The 23,306-nt window shown below is 31.8% G+C and overlaps 2 protein-coding genes across 2 annotated transcripts; both read right to left on the bottom strand.

Annotated features, from left to right (window-relative positions):
• Nucleotides 1-926: 926 nt before the first annotated feature.
• LOC137245813 (uncharacterized) lies at nucleotides 927-9,971 on the bottom strand. Its single transcript, XM_067777020.1, has 2 exons — nucleotides 9,886-9,971; nucleotides 927-1,552 (listed from the first exon to the last, which is right to left on the bottom strand). Exons 1-2 carry the CDS (start codon nucleotides 9,914-9,916, stop codon nucleotides 1,005-1,007), a joined length of 579 nt encoding a protein of 192 aa, XP_067633121.1. The 5' UTR covers nucleotides 9,917-9,971; the 3' UTR covers nucleotides 927-1,004.
• A 52-nt stretch (nucleotides 9,972-10,023) lies between these two features.
• On the bottom strand, nucleotides 10,024-19,798 carry LOC137245811 (longitudinals lacking protein, isoforms N/O/W/X/Y-like). Its single transcript, XM_067777018.1, has 3 exons — nucleotides 19,703-19,798; nucleotides 14,349-14,388; nucleotides 10,024-14,287 (listed from the first exon to the last, which is right to left on the bottom strand). The coding sequence occupies exons 2-3, from the start codon at nucleotides 14,353-14,355 to the stop codon at nucleotides 13,146-13,148; spliced, it is 1,149 nt and encodes a 382-aa protein (XP_067633119.1). The 5' UTR covers nucleotides 14,356-14,388; nucleotides 19,703-19,798; the 3' UTR covers nucleotides 10,024-13,145.
• Between the last annotated feature and the right edge of the window lie 3,508 nt (nucleotides 19,799-23,306).

The following is a 23,306-nucleotide window of genomic DNA, read 5'->3' as shown; positions in this document are numbered from 1 at the left end:
TCGGAGTTTTTTCAAAGTTAAAAAAAAATCATAAAAGATTTAATATGAATAAAACTATTGTTTTAATAACAACAAAAACGCCTTATATATTCTATATACATAAATTCGTAAGGATTATCTCACTTCAAAATTTGAGTTAAATAATCTAAAGTTTTTTTTTTGAAACTGAGTCGAGAACTGTGCGTGTGAATGTGCGAATTTTCACCGATCAGCTGTAAGTTGCGCTACTTGGTAAAATTTACAATGAATATTTATTTCTTGATTTTTCATAAAACATTAAAAAAAATTACATTTTCAAACAGCTGATTGACAGACGTTTGATTCAAATTAGCATTCAATTTAGCTGATATTAAAAAAATTAATTCATTTTACATGAGAAATTAACACAAGAACCGTTTAAGGCCCGGTTTTTCTTCTTAATTTACGCTCTTTCTATCAAGATAGGTCGATATATACATACATATGTCTAGAAAAGATATTAATTGTATTTAATTGTTGCATAAAAAAAAATATACAAAACTATTTTTTTTTTTATAAATACCTTTGATTTTCATATTTACTTCTGCAGGATTTGGTTTTCACGTACATACATATGTAGGTTGCGTACCTATGTACACAGATATGTATGTACGTAGGCTCAAAAATGTAAATTTTTAATAAATAAGGTTATTATAACCAATATAAATAATTGTACCATATGTATAAGCATCTTCAAACATATACATATGCATGTAAGTAGGGATTTTAACAAATCAGGGTATAACTATTGGTATTGACATATTTATTCACTATTTATTCAAAGAATTTATAGATCTGCTTATGCCTGCTTTTTAATTGCATTCAAATAAAAAATGCTTACATTTCAGGTTGCAATTGAGAGGCGTAATCAAAGCTTTACATAAGCATGTAATCGAAAAACATAGGTGTTAATATATATTTATTTGTATTTATTGTATGTATGTGTGATATATATAACAAATATGAATAGGTATATATGTATGTACTTAAATTAAAACTGAATGCTCTTGTCTCATGTGCTCATTAAGAAAAGCTTGAGAGCGATACACTCTTGAACAAAGGGGGCATCGATTTGTTTCGAATTGTGAAACACGTTTTGAACTTTGTCTTGGTAATTTTCCTGGACGATTTGCATACAAATTTTCTGTATTAACAAGTAAATTTTTTCTAATCGTTGGCATTATGCGCTCCAATGATTGTACTGAAGAAATCGATGCCAATTGTTGTAATGCAATCATTGCAGTTGGATTATTTGAAATTATTTTTGTTGAAGATTCTTCCATTGCAGAGGACATTGTCGTAACAGAAGCACTCATATTACTCATATGCAAATCGGTATTTGTTACATTTTCCTCAAGTTCAGGTCTGCTGCAGATTGTGTCGGTGCTTGAGCGTGGTTGATCATGAACTTCGATAGCTATTACTTTTCCTTTGTCTGAATGCGTATTACCTTGATTGGTTGAGTCTCGACGTATCTGACGTCGTAAATTGTATTTACTCAATGGAACTGGGACATTATTTAATGTAATAGAATCTGAAAAATATGGACACGATATAAAGTTTAATTAGATATTTCCGTTAAAACCTAAATAGGCAATTTAACCAATAAACCTAATATTATGATCGAAAATCAAGAGAAATATTAACTTATTTCATAAGTAGCTGAAATCTTAAAAAAAAAAAAAATAAATAAAAAAATAAAAAGAAAAAATAGGCCTACTGACTTGTAAGATCGCGGGTTCGCATCGAGCTCAAGGCCTAACAATAATTATTTTATCTTATTCGCAAGAAACACGATAGAAGTAGAAATAATGAAATGCAAACAAACAACCGCTGTGATAACTGAATGGTTATAGCAGTGGCGCCTAAACGTTGCCGATGAAGGAATTTAGCAGTTCCCGAAATGGATCTATACAACGAGCTTTAGCAGTTTCTATATGTTTTCTTTCTTCTAATTCTATTATAATTAAACAGTTTTTTTCATTTATATTTGCTAGGCCTTGGCTCGATTCGAACCCGCGATCTTAAAAAAATAATAAATAAATTAGTAAATAATAAATAAATGAAGACAAAATCGAAAATATTTTTTTTCAACCAATTAGTTTTTTATTAAAAAATAAGCTGGAACAAATATATTCTATGGACATATGAGGTTGGGTTCCCTTTTTACTACAGCAAATACGTTTCTTGCCATTAAGAGCTGTTTAACCATTTGTCGCTCTAATGAGCTTAATCAAACAATGAAAATATTTTATTGGATCCAAATGTATCTCAGAGTTATGTGAATAACCCGTTGCATACAAATACTCACCAGGGCAGTGTTATTTAAGAAAATTTTAACATTTACAAAGTTCCATAGTCTGGCTAGAACCTGAACCTTGAAAAATCTAAACAGAATCTAGATAGACAATACAAGCTGAGACCATTCGTAAACGAAGTTAACAAACTGTCAATTGGCATGTGATGTTTTTCTTTTAAAGGGTGGCGTTGTTTTATATCCCCTTTTTACATACATACATATATGTTAAAAAATTTCACTTTTGTTCACTCTTAATATAAATAGTAATAATTTCCAACAGGGGTGGACTACAAATACGCGTCGAAAAATATCGGAAGATGTGTCAAACGACGCCTCTTGACCTCAGTATTAATAATCCGAAGGTGGAAAACCAAATTTGACTCGTTAAAGAGATATTAACGAAAAACCACCCTAAGTCCCTCTGAAACCGGGGGCGGCATCCATAGTGTTTTTGCGCAGAACATCTTTCGGTATTGGCGACCTTTGGCCGCGCTTATAAAAAATTACCCTGGTCGGTCAACCAATGGTGTGGGATCAAAATTAAATTCGTGCAAAATCTCTTTGTACACAAATTTTTTTCCTGTGTACAACAACATTACAACAACCGCATGCGAATTGCCAGCTTCAAATGCGAATATTTGCGGACAGAGTTAAAATTTTTCTATTCCGCCTTTAGATTGTTGTTGTCGAGATCATCTCTCCCTGCATTTATGGACGCGCATTAGAAGTCGCCCCCTGTTGTAAATTATTCTTAATCTTCTTTTCACTATACACATGAATAACCGTAAATTTGTGACTGTGGGATTTTTTCGGGCAACTGGTTTGTAGTGTATTGAGAAACTTATGTTTCGCAGGGTCCGTGGCAAGGTCGTGCTTTGCTTGCCACCATATACCGAAGGTTTTCGGTTCAAGTCCCGAAAAAAAACATTAAAATGTTTAAGGAACTAGTTGTGCTAAAAGTGGACGTTCTCGGCAGTGGTTTGGCAACCCTTCCGATTGTTTTCATGCCATAGAAATGTTTGTATCTCCACTATTTCTCCATACATTACTTCTATGTGTAAATGTCGACGGGGTTTTTTTAGTTGCAAATGTAAGTGTGTAGACGTACACACATACATGTAAAAAAACGGCTTATACGCCCACAAAGCGTTTGGATGATTAAATTTCGAATATTTCTCCATATCAATATAATTTGATTAGTTTTTGTAATTAAATACTGATTTATCATACAATTGAACAAAAAGTATGAACAAATATGATTCTTTTCGAGGATCAAACGCTGAAAATCATTGATGATTAAATTTTAAGTTTTCATAAAAGCGAACAAAAATAATAATCAAATTTGTTTGCTTTAGATGATCAAAAACTGTTTATATTCTTATAGTCAACTTTGTGCGTCTTAAACTTTACAATGAACATTTTATTTTTCTTCCTACATATACATACATATTGTAACGAATTTAGTGCAATTCCTCTTATTTGCAACCTTCTGCTAACATTCGAATCACTAAACTGTTGAATAAATAACTCCACTATTCAATAATGCAAAATGGCTTTTATTAAAGTACTTCTCAATAACACTACTATTGCTCTCCAGATAGCGCCTTAAATCAAACTGATTGTCGCGCCTCTACTGTTGCTGCCTTTTATGCTCTGTGATTTCTCGTTCGAATACTTCTAGGCGCTTCCAGAATTCACTTAGTTACTGCTATAAAATTATAACTACAGATGCATGTGTATAGCTTCTCATATGCGCGTGTATTTGTGAGCGACACTTCCACAATTATAATTACCTACTTTTGGGAGCATCTCAGATAAGATATCTGCATGTGTTTGTATGTGGGAGCGACACTTGCACAACCATTGTATACTTTCGGGAGTATCTCAGATTTATGCATGTGGTTGTGCGTTGCTTCTCCGCTGCGTGTACGTACATATGTGCAGACATAATGATTGAATTATTGATGTGCATACAAGTCACTGCTTAGCATCGGCTTTGAGATGATAGTATCCCTTAGTGCTGCTAATATTCGTTACAATATGTATATTCATTTTATTAATCACAAAATTTGGAAAAATTATAAACATACATTTTTTTCATAACTAAAAATGTTTTTTCCTATTGTTCACTATAATGTTAATGTATCCAATGTTTCCCAACAAGCCAAGTAAACGCAATGCTAATTTATAAAAAGTATTCTGAAATAAACACTAAGCTTAAAAAACGTTAAAAACGTAATTTTTTTGTTTACAAATTGTTTACAAATAAGCGTGAAATAATCGAAACGGCTCGTTGCTGAAAAGCTTATACATAAATGTAAACACATAAAACATTTTAAGTAAAAAACTTTTTATAAATAGTTTTCTTAGGCTTTTTGTAAACGATAGTTTTCATTTCAATTAATACTTTCAATATTATATATGTACACACAATAATATACATATGTATTTATATACAAACATAAATTCCTAATTTCATACATTCATTAAAGGAAGTATAGCTGCAATGCTAACGAGTTCTTGGACAATGCAAGGAGATGTTTAATACAGCTATACTCTTACATGTACAAACTGTTTTGAAAATAATTTGAAAATGTTCAAGTTAAAATACATTCGCAAATAGTTTTTAAGTGTTTTTTGTAAACATTTACAATTTGCTTTCGGAATTCAATTATTTATAAACTTTTGCCTCCAACGCTTATAAAGTTTTCTGAAAGAAGTTAAAAAATATTTAATACTGAAAACGCATTTATATCGTTTTACAAAGCAAGTTTACTTTAAACTACTTTTAAAAACATTTACAGAAATGTCTGTTGGGTTTTTATGAAATTGGTGCATATGGCAAACCGCTGCTCGAAATTCCCTTACCCGGCCCAAGTCATCCAGAGAACACATAGGCGGAATGAGAGCTGATTGAACAGGTAAGTAACAATAGGGAACTTGTCCGACATACGAGAACTTCTGTACACTACTTCAACATCCCTCATGAGATATGGTAAACAAATTAAATTATGATCAATAAATAGTGCGAAACAATAAAAATTTGTTTCCTTGCGAGTTTTGCAATTAACTTAAGAATTGCATTATAACTGATGCTGGATGTTGAAGTCGTGTGCAGAAGTTCTCGTATGATGGGAAAGATCTAATTGTAATTTACCTGTGGGTCAAGCAGCTCAGAACTTTGCATGATTTCATAAAATTTTTCTCCGACGATAGATTAATTTTCGAACAGAAAAAACTTTTAAATTTGAATGGTTTTAATTATCTGGAGTATGATATTTGACTATTTTTTGATCAAAATTTTCAAAAAATGCTTTCTGGGACCTATGAATAAGTGTAGCTGGGTAAAAAAAAATATTCTGTCAGGGGGGTTTTGCTTTTGAAAAAAAAAACAAAATGTCATTGCTGATATAGAAATGAGAATTTAAACCATTTGAGCTAAGTTTTAAAGCTGGAATTAATGCCATATATGAATTGTTAGTCAGAGAACATTTTAGCATCAAAAACTTGTTTTCATTAAAGTTGATGATGAAGGGTAATGAAGATGAGCCGACGGTATGCGTTTTGTTTAAATTTACACTGACACATACTTATAAACAAGTCTTTAAACTATTGTATTTCCAAACGTTAGACTTAGGAAGCGAACTTGATTTTTTATTTATATGTATGTACTATTTTAATATGTATGAATTGCCGATTTATATACATCCATACAAATGTAAATGGTTAGGTTAGGTTTTGAACTGGCCGCTCAAGGGGACCTCACATAGACTGATTGAGTCCGTAGTGTTACCAGAAGTTTGTTTTAACGGCCAAACTGAAAAACCCTATCAAAAAGAAGGACCTATGTTATAAAATAACTCCGTCCTCTTGGCAAATACTAGAGGCTTCCTAGGACTTAAGCCACTTGTTGCTTCTAGATCTGGCAGCTGTATCACTCCTAATAGCTGGAGTCTTAGCCTGGCAAGCTGCCCCGAGGCACCGAGACTGATTGCGGTTGTTAATGCTATGTTCTTTGCTACCATGTCTACAGGTGGAATGTGCAGAATGGCATACAGTGCAGCCGTCGGGGTTGTTTTCAGGGCTCCCGTAATGCTAAGCATCTATAGTCTGCATAGAGAGGGTATTTTTTGAGGTATGTTGTTTTTGTATGGCTTTCCACCAAACAAGAACTCCATAGTATAGAATAGGGCTTACCATCGCTGTAAAAACCCAATGAGAAAAAGAGGGCGATAAGCCCCACGTACACCCCAGCATTCTTTTACATGCATAGAGTGCCGTTGAGGCCTTTTTGACCCTCTCCTCCACGTTGAGCTTCCATGACAGCTTACTGTCTATGGGTACCCATAAAAAAAATGAACAAATTTACTTGCTTTGGAATGTACAATTATTGCTGCCAACTCCTTGCAAACCAAATTTTCAGTTGCCAGAAATACTCAACGAATGAAATCTCTCAGTTTTTGACAAATTTTTCGAAGCTAACAAATTTTATTTTTAGTAATTTCTTCATCTGCCATTCATGTATGAATGTATATGATTTACCCCATTTTTGTAAGTAACAAACAGTTATTTTGAGCAAAAAGTGGACATAGCAGCCTTGTTAGCCTTTAACTGATGATGCGGTTAGATCTGTACCATCCGTGTAAACCGAAATATAATTGGCGCAGAAAATGTTCTACGTTTACAACGCTAGAGAATGCACTATCTTTAATCTGACCCTGCATTCATTGCCAAAAGTAAAATATTAAATGCCTTAAAAAAATTGAAAATCTGCCGCGCACAGGCAATGCTTTTTCACATTCATTTTCAATATTCTTGTCAAATTTATAAATTATCGATTAAAAACAAAGCGAATCTAAACAATTGGCCGTGCAGAAGAATGTCAAGTCAAAAGAAAATTTGCATTGACTTCGATTAACTGACACATTGTTGTACAAGGCATTGTATGGAAAATAATCAAAAAGAGGCAATCAGCTGTTGGGACAAGGCGAATTCAGTTCCAGGTGTTGTTATCGCAACAGCTGATTACTTCTTCTTGATAATTTTCCATACAACGCCCTTGTACAACAATGTGTCAGTTAATCGAAGTCAATTTTCTTTGACTTGACATTCTTCTGCACGGCGAATTGCTTGAATTTGCTTTGTCACCACCTGGTATAGATTCGCCTTGTGTTGGGATAACAACACCTGGTACTGAATTCGCCTAACATTCAAATTACATGGGTATTTGGGTATAGGAAATGTAAAAGCCGTAAACGATTTTTCATAAATGTATTTTGTGTTGCATGTACAAAAATACCTCATAGTGTGATAATTTTCTCGTCTTTCGCCAAGATATAACTAATACGATACGTTCTGTAGTTAATAAGGCGATATAAGAACATTTCACAAAAAACTTCAACAGGATTTTTTCCCTCCAATCAGGTAATAAAGCGCTAAATAACTGTAAAGTTTTGAAATTTCCTTTATTTTAATAATTTTTGAGAACTATTTTTTGAATGAAATGTTTTTCATTTCCTTAAGACGTTGTTATGGTGCATACCCAAACAAAGATTTTTTTGTAAACGTTAAAAAGCTGAGCAAGTTTTCTCAACTCTATTATCTTGCAAGAACATACATCGCAGTCTTGTTTTTGGAGCAAGAATTCAGGCCCATTTTTGTAATACCTGATTTCCCAGTGGCGGTTCGAGGTTACTCAGCTTTGGCCTTAGAAGTGGTAGCCTGACCATTTTTTTCAAAAATTTTTCAAACATCATTATGAATCTTCTTTCCCAATTTCAACTTCCGAAAATATCCTATCGAATTACATAGTTAACTTCGCGAAACAAAAATACTATCTTCCCACTTTTCATCTTATCGCTTTAGTTATTTCTATTCCTATCGAAATAGTTTCTAAATACTCAGGGCTGTGATAGAATCCAATTGTTGTCGGAATCGGATTTAAAAACGACAAAAAAATTACTATGGTGTCATGAAATCCAATGTTATCGGTTTAATGTTCGAATTGGAATTAGTGTCGGTTTTAGGTGTCACAGAATCCGATAATATCGATTTTGCTATCGAAAACAAACCAATCAGTTAAATGCCGTTGGATTTAATTTTTTCATGGTTGTTTTTCTCTTGCAGTTGAATATTTTCTAAAAATGTAAGTAAATAAAGGTTTATTTTATAAAAATAATGTAAATTTACATATATTTCATTCTTAATAGGGGAAAGCATAAAACTTCCATGCAAAACAGTATTTTGATTGAATTTACGGAGAAACATCCAGATATTGCGAAGGGCTTCACGAAGCACATCATCTAAAATCGTTATCATGATCCTACCTGCACTCATGCTAGAATCCTTGCCAACTAATCTTTGATAGGATCCTTCAGCTAAAAGTCGTAATGTAGCTGCTAGTTGCAGCACTGGCAGAACTTTCGAGCCAGTTAAGCGTCCTTCAATGGTGTCCAATTCCATTCGGAAAGCCTCTTTGTTGATGCGATAGTATGCAATGTAACTGCAAATACACTATAAATATATAGAAACCCACATTACGAAATATTTTTTATTACTCTGTCTCTGGTAACTCAAATGGATTGCTGCGATCTTTCAAAATTTTCCTTTTGACTTTCTCGCAACTTTCTTCTTCCAATAACATAAATGCTACAACTGCTGATGACATTTTTTATTTCTGTTTAGATGCACAAAACAATTATTTTATGAAATTTTGCCAAAAAAAATTTACATCAAAACTACCGCTGCACCGATAACACTGCAAAACAGCTGATTCGAACATCGCTTTTATTTACATTCGAAAAGAGCAAAACCAATACAGTTTAAGACACCAATTTAAATCAATATTGGTTTGTAATTCCGACAAAATGAAAAACCGACTTGGATTCCATGACAGCCCTGACTGTGTGGCTTTCGTATCTTAATGTCGTATGTTATAAACATTTTCACTATACAAGAAAAATACTTTGTTGACTTATTTTGTGCTCTATTTATTTGTTAAATTGCAGTTTTAACCTGTGAAAAACGTTAGAAAATTACCACAAAGTGGGAAAAATAATTTCACTTGCAAAGTGTGAAAGCACCCTTAGCCAAAGCAAAAGTTGAATTCTTCTTCTTATGCTTTGCATGTAACAAAAGTTGGAATCTGGCTACTCATCATGCATAAGATTGTGTTAAATGCATCTATGTATATGTATGAAAAGCTGGGCCGAATCGTTACATACGATCCGTGATAGAATGCCGTTTTTTAATCACTATAGCTCCGAAATGGTGCATTGGTTTAATGAAATATGTGGACTAGGGACAACGCTTTCTCACTAAATCCATAATATGTTATTATTTTTTTAAATAGTTGGATAGCTTCATTTTTATCGCTTGTGTGAAAACCGTTTTCGATCCGTGATCGTATGTTACGATTCCATGGCTGCTTATGTGACGGGGTTCTAAAAGTTATGTTATAAATATGTATACAAAATTAACCACTTTTGTATGTATAAGTAGTATCAAATAATTTATTACTAAAGGTATGTGATGCCTAATACAATAAGTATATATACACATACACATACATATGTACATAATGCATTTATCATTTCCCATTAACTGGCTCGATCGAATCAGGAAAATTTGTTGACAATTAATTGTGTACTGAGACCTAAAAAAAAGAAATAAAAATTAGAAATGAATATAAAAAAATACTTTTCCAGTACACAGTTTTCAATACAACAACAATAACAGTTTTTCGTTAAATAGAAAGTTGCATATTTTTTTTACAATCATTTTTTATTTCTTACAATATTCCTTGACTAGTAATGCAAATTAATTTCACTTTTATAAATACATAAATAATATTACTTTTTAAGTAGTCTCAATATATACATATATGTATATATAAAATATTATTCGTTTGCCATAAGCCAATTATGAGAACATCACAAAGCAATATATTTTTAATTTCAGATCATAATAAATGATATAATCGAATTGATTCCCAATTGATTAGTTGGATGCAAAGGGGCCACATTTATAGGATGATTTGAAAATAAGAGTGATCGGCTCTTTTACGTTATTTTGTTATTTTTATTATTTACATTTAGAACGAATCAAGTTTTCTACATCCATGTTATACGAAAGTAATTTGTGTGTGTCGTAACAAACTTTACCACTTGCATTACATTTTATACATAAAGCAAGAACCACAAACCGTCCCGTGTAGTCGTTAGTCGTTAACCACTTACATACAATTGAAAAATTTACGGGAAAGCGTAGAAAACTAACTAAAAAAATAAAATTAGATACATGGTATATGCAGGAACTTAAAACCATGAAGGTAATTTATATTGACAAACTGATTATCGTCTTTATCAATGCCTTAGAACTAGTTTATATATAACGAGATCATCTTCATTTTCATACTTAACTCCTAATCGTTAATTAAATAACTATATTTGACATATACATTTTTCCCTTCGATAATCGGTAATTATGAACAAATTTTAGATAAGCCGATTTTTTTTTTCATAGAAAAAATACCACCTCTAGAGTATAATCCCAAATTTGAATCAAGAAATAAAAGAGACACGTGAAAATTTGACAGATAATAATCAAGTACCTAATGATGGAACATATGTAAACGCAAAGATTATCTATTGAGGATTTATTGAAGATTACTGCATGTGTAAACGTGATCTTATGAATGTTTTTACATAAAAAACCGATTTTCTCAAAAAGTTACATGGTTAACGAATAAACGGGACGAAATTACCCTTTAGCTTGATTTTGTTTTATTTATTCCTCAAATAGTTTTCCTTTTTATATAAAAAAAATTTAATTCTTTCCTCACTATTCCAACTAGCTAGTAATAATGTTACCAGGTGGGATTAAGTTAAAACATATTTATATGAAATTAGATCTTGAATTGGGCATAGAAGAGGAAAGACTATTTCTACAAAAAAAGGGAACTATTAATTTGTTTATATTGTATTTAGAACATATCGGTTTTTTATTTATATGTACTTTATACCATGTCATGTATATATTTATTTTTTGGCACCCGCACTTCCATTTTGGCCTATCACTAGAGAAAAGTTGTAACTTGGAAGATTTGCTAGAAAAAGATGTAACTTGATTGTTACGTTAAAAAGGTCGTATCTCAACATCATCTTAATAAGGAAAACAACGTGTAATATTATTATACTGTGTAAAGCACTGACTGCCAGAGCCATATGAAGCTAGAAATTACAATTTTAAAGCAGTTATGAATTATGAAAATAAATTAAACCTTCATATCGCACAACTAGATTTATTCCCTAAAATTTAAAAATCTGAAATTTTCAACTCATGCAGACCACCGGATTACTAAAGCTCGAAGAGTTTCCATATGAAAAACATATTTATGCTCTCTTTGTATGGAATAAAATTTAAAATACATTTCGGGGAAAAATTGTCAAAGAAGCAATGGGAATTTGAGCGTACGCCTCCTAGCGAAAGTTTTCTCACACATGTTGCATTGCCATCGAGCTCTGAAGCATGAGCCAAGTTTCAAGACTCTAGCTCCACGCGAAGTAATTCCAACTATGTTGGCGTATATATGTACATCAGCGAACATGGAAATAGCAGTGACAGTTTTTTTCAAATTAATTTTTTTTTTTTAATTTGGGAAAAACCCATGACTTTTGTAACTAAAATAATCCAATCCAATCGCAAAATTTTTTTGAAAAATTTCTAAAAATTCAAAGTAATTTTACTGAAATTTTGAACTTTTTCAATTTTTGACAAAGTACCAGCTATATGTATGTATGTAGGTCTATTGGTACGGAAAATCTAACAAGTAACATAAGAATAAATCTTAAGGGATTTTGAGAGGCTTATAACTTGTACGTTGTTAGACTAAAATTCATTGCGCTACAAAACTGCATACTAAAAAAAATTCAGAATACTTAAAAAGAAATACTCGAAGTTTACATACAATTTTTTCGCAGAACTTTTTCAGATTGGTTCACATAAAAAAGAAGAATTTAAGTGACGAATTTTAATAAAAAATGCCAATGTTATTTTCGTGATTGCTGCTGAACTTACAGCAGAATTGCTGACAGAAAAATAATAAGAAGTTTTTACGAACTCGTGTTCAGCACTCCCTTAATCCCGTTCTATCCCATGGAACAACCAATTTTTTTCTGTGGGCCTGTGCTATGGATCTAGCGCCTTATCTATGCCCTATGTACAATGTGTGGATATTGGGGGCAGTGCTAAATATATTTTATATCTTATGTCTAACAGCTTTTAAATATTTATTATATTTATTTAAAATAAGAAGAAAAAATATTGAACTGAAATTTACATATGATTAAATAAAAATCGTTTTCTTTGGTTAGTTTCAACTTCCCCATGGAGTAAAATATCGTACCGTTAAGTTATTTGCACAATGTTTGTATATATATTTAGTAATTAAACACCGTGGTGTGATGGTAGCGTGCTCCGCCTACCACACCGTATGCCCTGGGTTGACACCCCGGGCAAAGCAACATCAAAATTTTAGAAATACAGTTTTTCAATTAGAAGAAAATTTGTCTAAGCGGGTCGACTCTCGGCAGTGTTTGGCAAGCGCTCCGGGTGTATTTCTGCCATGAAAAGCTCTCAGTGAAAACTCATCTGCCTTGCAAATGCCGTTCGGATTAGGCATAAAACATGCAGGTCCCGTCCGGCCAATTTGTAGGGAAAATCAAGAGGAGCACGACGTAAATTTGAAGAGAAGCTCGGCCTTCGATCTCTTCGGAGGTTATCGCGCCTTACATTTATTTATTTAATTAAACAGTTATTAAACGGCCAATCAATGGCTTATTAAAAGCTCCTCACTATTTTGTCCTGCATGCTTTTGTGAGACATGTTTACGTAAATCAGATTTATATTTGCATTTGTGGGGGCAAAAGTGGCATGCCACAGTCGGGGCTACCCCACATTCATATCGTTTGTGACGTTTTAACGAGCCTTTTATTTTATATGATTTTCCACATAAATTACAAACATATTGAAGTTGTAAGCCTGGTTCTGTTGTTGATGACATTAGAATCTTTGTTGGATAGTTCATTATTGATGAAAGTTTTTCATGTTCCTCTTCGGATTGTTGCTTTGGTGCTTCGTTTTGTTCGTGTTCTTGTTGATTATTAAATGCGTTCAATACAGATTCATTTACAGCTTCAATTGTGGCTTTATCAAGTAGTTCTAATGATTGTGACGTGTTTAATACTTCCTGTTGTTGTTGCTGTTGATTTTGTAGCCGTAGGTGTTGTTGTTGTCGTTTGTCATTTTCCACCATAGCGTTGATGACTGTGTCTGTTGTTGTTATTACATCTCCCGATGATGAATTTACCGCAACTGAGTCATATTGTATAACATTACGTAACATTATTTTCTCTGGAATTGCTTCAATTTTAATAAATTCGCGTTGTGGTTGTGTTGTTTGTTGTCTTTGTGGGCGATGATGTTGTACAACTACACCACTACCCAAACAATTATTTATCGTAAATTGTTGTTGTAATTGTGCTTGTGTTGTATGTTGGCGGTTAGATTGTTCAACGTTTGTTGTTGTTGGTATAGTTGTTTGTTGGGAGAGAGCCACGGTCGAATTTAATCGCACATCCTTAACAATATGAATCCTTTGCTTTGGTCCACCAGTTGCAATCGAACCATCCCGTGTGGCATGAATAAGTTGATGATGTTCGGATTCCGGTATTGTGTATTTAATATCATTCCCCATTGATTCAGATGGAATTTCCACTACTACAGTCGCCGATGCTATCAAATTGGTTTCATTTGAGTTTCCTCGATCTGATTGTTGAATTGATTGGTGTTGATGAGTCGTAAGTTGTGTTGCATTTGCTATATTAGAGATAGTTCCAGCCGCATTCGTTGTATTATTTTGCAACGAATAAGGTACAGTCTCCAATATTGTCCAATAGCCATCTGAAGTACCTAAAATTATAGTCACAGAATATACTAATTAATAGTTTGTTAAAGTTTAGTTTACTCTTACGGATCATTATTTAGTACAATCGATATGAGTTTACGTTGAACTGAAAAAAAAAAAATAATAATAAATAAAAAATTTAAAGTAATAAAATAAAAATTGTTTTAAAAATACATACTTTAGTGCCATTCGTTGCTATATGCGAACAATAAAATAATACAAAACCCTATTCCTAACCATTTTCCCATAGAGATATTCTCTCTATCTAGAATCCATAGAAAACGTCGAAAATTTTCCATTTTACTGTCAGAAGTTTTCTACATGCAACAACAAAACACACCTGTGAAAAATTTTCTACGGTTTCTACATACTTTTTCTATACTCAAACCCATGTACATATATTTGAATAAAAAAATTATAAATAACACAAGAATGATGAAATTGTATTTTTAATTTAAGTTTTGTTAGTATTTTAATCCATAAAATATTCATTTCTTTAAATTTATCTTTCTGCGCTAAATGGAGGATCAAATCGAAAAGATATTTCTTGTGGAAGTGGTGCGTTCTCTGAGTATTGTATATTTAGTCTAGAAAGCGTAGAATATTTTCTACGTTTACTACGCTTCCTAGACAAAGAGAATTGCCCTAATGTTCATATTATCGTACGAGGAAACATAATAATTATGCTGGGTATGGTAAATATGAATGCTATATGAAGCAGAAGACAAATGGGTAACCGACTGTTGAGTGGAATATCACCACACCTCGGCTGCCGTTTCGACAATTTCGTATCTCAGAAGACTTTTCAAAAACGCCCTAGTTCTAAAAAGGGCCTTCTTCAACCGAATTATGAGGGCCTTTTGAGAAAATATTCTGAGATAGGCCGTTTTCGAACTGGCAACGCAGATAGAAAATAGTCATAAAACAACAAGATGTTTGTTATAGTATAGTGCTGAAGTGCGGGTTTGAGAGATTTAGAAGTACAGTCAAAACACTGTCACTTTGTCTGTAATAAACAACTGAGAAAAATTCCTTAGATATGCGCCAACTTAACTGTTGATACCGACATAACTATAAAATATCCGTTCGCACCTCATCATCAATTTCATTTTGATAAACCTTTATTTATACATACATACGTATACCACAAGCATCTCTGTACGAGTGATCCATATTAATACAAAAATATTATTTCGTCAGCGCATAATCTATGGACATGATAACAATGTGCTTATAAAAAAGAGGAGTAGATTTCGCACTACACTTCGATCCATACGAACGTATTTATCCACACCAAATGTATTTTTTACGAACACTAGATATGAATATCACTCAAATATTACTTTTATCATTCGTATATGATGGGACACTATAATCAGTTCTTTATTTAATATAGTATCCATAGTTGTGGATGACTCAGCTATACATTTCCCTCAGCGCTTATTTTATTTAGAGCAAAAGGAATTTATTCAAGCCATTTTATTGTTATTGATATTTCAGAAAAAAGTAAAAAACGGCGTACAACAATGGTTTTCGTTTTCGAAAACCATCATTAATTAGGACAAAAATTCTGTGTTGAAAGATCAGTACAATTTTTCTTGTGTTTGAGGCACATTGGGCGGATTGAGAAAACACAACTGATATTTGATATGTTGCATCATATTTCGCTGTGTTGCGCCATTTGCAAAATAAAATAATATTTTGAATTTTCGGGAAAATACTTCTTAAATTACTCCTCACACTTCCTTATAATATAAACCAAAAATTATATTCATAAACAACACTTGGCACAGATCAAAACCCCCCGAGTGATTTTAGCGTAGAAGATTTCTGAACAAAAACTCAATGTAGAATGTACAACGACACGTTCAAAAAATGATCACTAAACGGTTTATGCTCTGAGTTCGTCTTATTTTTCATGAGAAATGAAGACTGCTAAAGCCATACCTGACGAGCATTGGACCAAAGTTTTGCCAAGCCATGATATGTGCTTATTTATATACGCACATTTTTATTTCGCAGAATATCACTAATATTGATCTCTTATTTTGCTCAAACACAAATTTCTCAAAGTCGTGCATTACCCTATAAATAAATATATGCAAGGCGCAGAGATTTAAGGCCGAGCTTCTCTTCCAATTTGCGTCGTGCTCCTTTTAGTTTTTTTCTACAAATTGGCGGGACTATATCTGTATTAAATACAGGTAAAAAAAATAATGCCTTAAGACTTGATTTTTCAGTGCAGTGCGAGTTTAAACTACAGTTAAAGTTGGCTAGAATTTAACCCTGCATTTTTTGATGCTGTGAGTAATGGGAAAACGCAATCAATATAAAGCGTTTTTCCAAAGAAAAAATTTTCAAACCGAAAATTTAGATATAACTTCAAATTAACGCCACGAAATTTTTTGCAAAAGATACAATTTTGTTATCATATTTCTTGGTTAACTTAAAAAAACAAAATTGTGGCCTTTGCTTGCTTTATGATTTTTGTCTATTATTCAACATATCTAATATAATAATATAATATAATATATCTACATGAAAATCACTTAAATTAAATTATTATATTATAATTCTTAAATTTTTTTTTATATCAACCCATACCTAAAAATATTAATCAATATAAAAATAACTATGAGGCTCACATTTTTAAAGCAACGTTTAACAAATAAATAAATACATACATACATATGTACTTACATCGTGCGTTTAGATATAAAAAGAGCTAACTTTAAATATAAAATTTTTGTTTATGTGCGTGCTTTTGTTTCTTGAATGGCTGTTTTAATCTCCGTATGGGAGGTGTGGATGCTTCAAATATGTGGTAAAAACATTAGAAGCCTCATAAAATAATCCAAACTTCTACACAAATCAATATCCGGCCTCTCCGTAGTAAAAGCCACTATATTTTTTCAGTAAAATTTTATAGCAGAACAAAAAAGTATTTTTAATATGCGGCCTTCAACTAAATGCCGAGCTAAGTCAAATTTTATATACAATTTTGAAAGCGAACCAACTCATTCAGTTGGTACTACAACCGATTATATTTGTACATTTCAAGAATAAGAAATTGTTACGAAAATAAAAATTCAGTTTATCAAACAGTTCCAAACGAATAGCGAATAATTTAGAACCGCCACGATGGCAATAATTTGTTGAGCCTAAATAATTTAGGGGTTAGTTTCGAAATATTGGAAAGCCTTTCGATTTTACTTATAATTTTTTTTTTATTATTTTGCTATGAGAAAATGGTAAAAAAATGTGTTTCTCGAAAAAATAAAATTGAATTAAAAGTAATTGAATAATGCCAATTAAAGTTTGTTATCTGTTTTTTTAATAATGATTTCGTTTGCCCGAGTGTACAAACGAAAATTTTTGTTGCTGATTATCGGCAATTTCTCTTTTGGTGTTGCCCATTCCATTTACTCACGGCAACTCTATTTATGCAACTATCTGACAGTTCGTTTAAATAATTTTCTAAACTATTTTTTTATTCACTAAAAATTTAAAAATTAAACATGAGTTTATCAATAAAAAAAAAAAAATTTATAATATTTGAATAAATAAATAAATGTAAGGCGCGATAACCTCCGAAGCGATCTAAGGCCGAGCATATTTAAGTAAACATTAATAAAATGCAAAAAAGTCACTTCATCAAGTAACGAGTTCCAGCAACAAAAGTATTTGTTTGCAAACAGCGTCTTTCGACAAACGCAACGTAAAGAAATCGTATCAATCTCCTCAACTAAACTCCTCAAATGAAAAATAAATCAGTGCCGATTTCGGTGAAGCTTTTCTACGTGTATTTTGTTATTGTATTGGTTCTTCTAGAAGATTTTTGGTTAATTTTGTCAAAAAGGCGAAACAAATGGTTTAGTGTTTAGGTTACTTACATATGTATGTTTGTATATACATATTTGTAATCATTTAGTGTAGTAAAAGTATATTTACGGACATAGTACATTAGTAAATATTAAGAGATAAATGATATTTATTCATAAATGGCAAGATTTGTTGAGATTTATTAATTAAATAAAATTAAAAGGAAATTTAACATAAAAACATTAAAAAAACTTAAAGCAATTGAGACAGGAATGCCATAGATTTTGCCAGACGTCTTTGTGAATTCCTTGCAAGAGGTGAAAAAATGCCAGGAATTGTTTAAACTATCCAATTAGCCAAATCACTTGTAACCAGTTTTATACCAAGAAGAAATTTATACACTTTGTGTATTGTAAAAGGGATTAATTTAGTAATAATGTTTTTATAACAATATAAGTTTTTAATTTAGAACTATTTCAAAATGTTCATATACATATATATTTTTATAATTATCTTACAAATATTTTCAATATTGTTCATAATTGCAATTCTTTATATAGAAAGACGATTTTTAAAAAAAATTTACAAATATTCGTAAACCTGACAGAAAAATCTTTTGTCACATCTTGAAAAAAAAAAAAAAAAACACTTGGGAATTAGTAAATAAAAAAATAAACTTATTCTTAACTAGAATTGCAGCTTGGTGTTAAAATGACCTGTGCTAAATATACAAATGTGACACCATCTAAATTGTTAAATTCTGAACAGCGTCAAGGAAAATTTGAGTCACAAAATTCCTGAGCTTAATATAGGTGGTTCACTTATCTTTGGACACCGTTTTTGTTTTCAAAATGCTATAACTTTTTCAAAAATTGACCGTTTGGGATCTTTTTTTTTTAAAAAATGGTTTTTAAATGTACTTTTCGGAAAAAATACAAAAACATTTTTAAAGTTTTTTTTCAATTAAATAAAAAAAAATAATCGATTAGTGGGGATGATTGCAGAATTGGTTGAAGTTTTTTATGAGAAAAAAAAAATAATGGCGAAATTCAAAAAATCGCGAAAAACTGAAAAATTACAAAAAAAAAACTTTAAAATTTTTTTGTTTTTTTCCGAAAAGTACATTTAAAAACAAATTAAAAAAAGATCCCAAACGGTCAATTTTTGAAAAAGTTATAGCATTTTGAAAACAAAAACGGTGTTTTTTTTTTTAAATTCATAACTTTTTTTGAGTTGGATGAAAATATTTGAAAAAATTCTGAAAAACGTCTTTCGTAAGCTAGAAAAAGAAGACAAACTTTCAACCAATTCTAAAGGGGTCGGGTTCAAAATTGGTCGAAATTGGATGGAATATCCCATATATACATATGTATATAGAAAAATAGAGAAAAAAACTTTCAAAACATTGTCAGCTTATAAGAATACCTACCCCCCTATTCTTACGAGCTGACATTTGGTAAAATCCATATTGGCATCTCACTTAAATTTTTTGTTTAAAACAACTTTGATATATAAAAATTGTTTTGAATCACTGTTGTTGTACATATGTATATTACGCTCGAATTTTATGAGTATGCATCTTCATTTTCTTATATTACTTCTAATCTTCATCTTCATCGTAGTCAGCATCTTCACTATCTTGCAGTATCGGCACAGCGGTGATTGTTAGATCCCTATTTCCAAGATTAAAATTGAAATGACCAGGTTCGAGAAATGTATTGACAGGAATGTCATCAATATCATCACCATCCACATCACCACTGTAAGTACCATCATATTCGACTGTATGATCTTCATGTCTAGATTGATCGTCGCCACCTTCATCCTCATTACGTATCTCATAAAGACTTTCTTCATTATCGCGTAATGTTGCATAGAGTTCACAGTGTTTACGTTTGGCATGTCGAAGAACATGATCCTTGCGACGCGATCGATATTCGCACGATATGCATCTGTATTTCTTCTCCTTAAGGCAATATTTTCGCACATGCTCCTGCAATTTTTGATAAGTTTTATAATACCGATTACAATGTTTACACTGCATAAAACGCTCGCGTTGAAGTAATGCCGCCGCGCCGCTATTGTTATTATTGAGATATGAATATAAATCATTTGCTGGGGGCCCAATTCGATTGGAAATTGTGGTGGCAGCATCATGCGCATTGCGATAATTAGCCACAGATGATGTGCTCGGTAAATTTGTTCCAGATAAATTGCCGCTTGTATCAACGCCCAATAAACTACCAAGAATCGGGTATATGTCTATTATTTTTGTTGGTGGTAAATGATGAAATAGAAAAGACAAACATAAAAAACGAAAAGAAAACAAAAACAAATTATAATTATGCAAATCAAAATTTCAATTTAATTTCTTATTAAATAAATAACAATTAAAGAAACTAAATTAGTTGCAACAAAAGGAAAATAAAATTTTGTTTTTCGATATTTTTGTATGATAACCGAGATACTTTTAATTGAATGTAAAAATGAAATAATTTGATTATTGTTAAAATGTTAATTAATTACCCATTAATGTTTGTATGCAGTTTAACGATGAATGAATGTAGGGCATGTGCGTATGGTGTAAACAGTTGTGCTCGCAGCTTTCATTTGTAGCAATGAGTGATTGAATGTGTGACGACGCGTCGATGAACATGAAGCATGACTTTCCTACTGTGTATGTTTACATTATTCGTACCCAAAAATACACCTTCACATTCGTTTCTTTCTACATACATATATAAGTATGTATGTATGTATATTAGTTCAAAGTAGCGCAGAAAAGCTTGCCGGTTATGATTCTGGACCTTATGAACTCTACAGGCAATAACTGTTTCAAAAGAAATTTACTTTGTATGTTTTGTGATATGGGCACCTGAGCGCTAGATCGTTTATACAAGAGCTGTGTTGAATGTCACAAATGCAAACTTTGACTAATACTGTAAGGGGTAGAACTGTTTTCGATTTTGCTATCAAACGAAATGAGAAAATTGTGAATGGCTTAGATTAGCTAGACATCGGTTGGAGATACATATTTGAACAAATAATTGCATATTCCGGATCCAATATATTTAGCCAACAAATTTAAATCGCTGAATCTTATACATATGTAATTTTAATATCGAATTAAATACCTACTTTCTATATAGTGTTAGGTTGAACTGGCCGCTCCATGAGGACCTCAGATAGACTGAATAAGTCCTTAGTGTTCATTTCTATATAGTGTAGAATTGCTTAATTTTAAGTTCTTTCTCGTAATTTTTATACCTGTCACTAATATGAGAAGGTATATTAAGTATGGTCTGAATCTCAACATTATAAGTCCTTAAGGGAGAATGATCAGCTGAAATGATCAGGAGCTATTTAAGTTGATTAATTCATGCCCGTCTTTCTGTCTGTTTGAACGCAACCTATTCCATCAATTTTTGAGCTAACTTGATGAAATTTGGTGAGCTGACATAGTTTGATGTACGATTAGACCTTTGTCGAAACCATTTCAGATAAGAGGGTTTCTATCATCGCTACCTTATTTTAACAGCTTTAAACATGAAATTTCACCAGATGCTTCCGTATATCGCAATATAAATGTTTATTTAAAAAAACAACCGTCCAGATCTATATCTTAATATCTATGTGTGTATATATAAATATATTCCACACAAGCGGTAGTTCACATATGGGGGTTTTCTTAATTTTTACTTCATTGAAGCACGTAGAGGCTTCAAATTTTATCTGATTCCTTTGTATAGGCATATATTGTTGTCTGATCGATTGTATAAATTAAATATGTATATTCCATACAACCGATTGTTCAGATATTATCAAACTCGATCAAGGTCCTTGATATTATGTAACGCATTTGAAATAAAATGTATGTAATTTGACAGCTTTCGAATTGCATTTTCATTCGAATTGAGTTACAGAATAAGGCCCCAGGATATTGCTCAGCTTCACTCATGTAAGGCACAGCCGAAGACAGTTTCGTTCTTACTTGTTTTTTTATATTTTCTTACAAATGAAAATTGTGTCCATTAAAACGAATAGCAAATCAACGTGTCAATGAAATAAATCAAAAAAATCTTTTTATTGAGGAAAACCTGTTAAGAAATAAAATTTTTAAAATAAACAATAACTTATCAATTGCGTATTGATAAATTGTTTGTGTAATTTGGCTTTAACGTCATTACTGGTTGACTCTGATTCTGTTCAATTGTAGATATTGAGTTTTTGGGTACTTTCGGTATTGTGCCAAATTGTAACGTTCATGTTGTTAACGGTTGCATTGAACAAACTCAACTTTATTATCAACTGATTAAAAAAAACAAAAAACAAAGTTTTTTAAATAATGTTGATATTTCGTCGTGGTTTCGTGTCGGCATTTGATTATGTCGGTATTATGATTGATCGGGATTGATTATGTATTTCGGGATTATGTTTTACACCCTACATATGACACCAGTTAAATGTAGTTTAAACTCGTATTTAAATCACGGGCCTTGGTAGCAGTATTAAGCTGGAAAATTTAATTTCTGTATTGGTTTACGGATGAAATAAATATATTTTCTACTCCCACTTTTGCACAAAAAGGTAAAAATGTTACTTGGCTCTAACCCTAGAAAATACACCCGTATGACCTTCTCTTAGTGATTCCACATTTGATATAGTGATATTCAAAGTACAGCAACCAGTTAAGCGGCTAAGCAATGTACACACAGAAAAAATTCCTAAAACTGAAGAAACCACCTACTAAAATAAGAAAAAAAATTATGATTTTTCGCCATAGCCAACTAGAGAGATATGCAGCTATATCTACCAAAACTAAAAAAGTGTACCCAATTAACAATTTTTCCTGAAATGTAAAACTTTCGGTACAATTTTAAAGTTTTGTTCGTAATTCAGAAAGGAGTTTCAAAAGAAATAACAATTTTCATTTTTGAGAGCGACTTGGGAGTTTGGAATGTGAAAAGCACAAGGTGGTCTTGGGCTATATGGGTAACCTTTAATAATTGAACCATGCTTTCACATAAGTTTTGTCATCAGCAAGAAATATTTTTATGAGGGCACACTGCACTTGAGGAAAAGTTTCTCCTGAAAGTGTAAGTTTAACACACAAATATGCAGACATTCTCTACACATTCCATAAATAATTTCTTCAATTGCAGGAACATTTTTTGCATGGAATATTTTCCTCATTTGAAGTAT

The sequence above is a fragment of the Eurosta solidaginis genome, chromosome 3 (assembly GCF_040869045.1).
Source record: "Eurosta solidaginis isolate ZX-2024a chromosome 3, ASM4086904v1, whole genome shotgun sequence".
NCBI classification, from domain to species: domain Eukaryota; kingdom Metazoa; phylum Arthropoda; class Insecta; order Diptera; family Tephritidae; genus Eurosta; species Eurosta solidaginis.
This window is presented reverse-complemented; position numbering and strand designations above follow the sequence as displayed.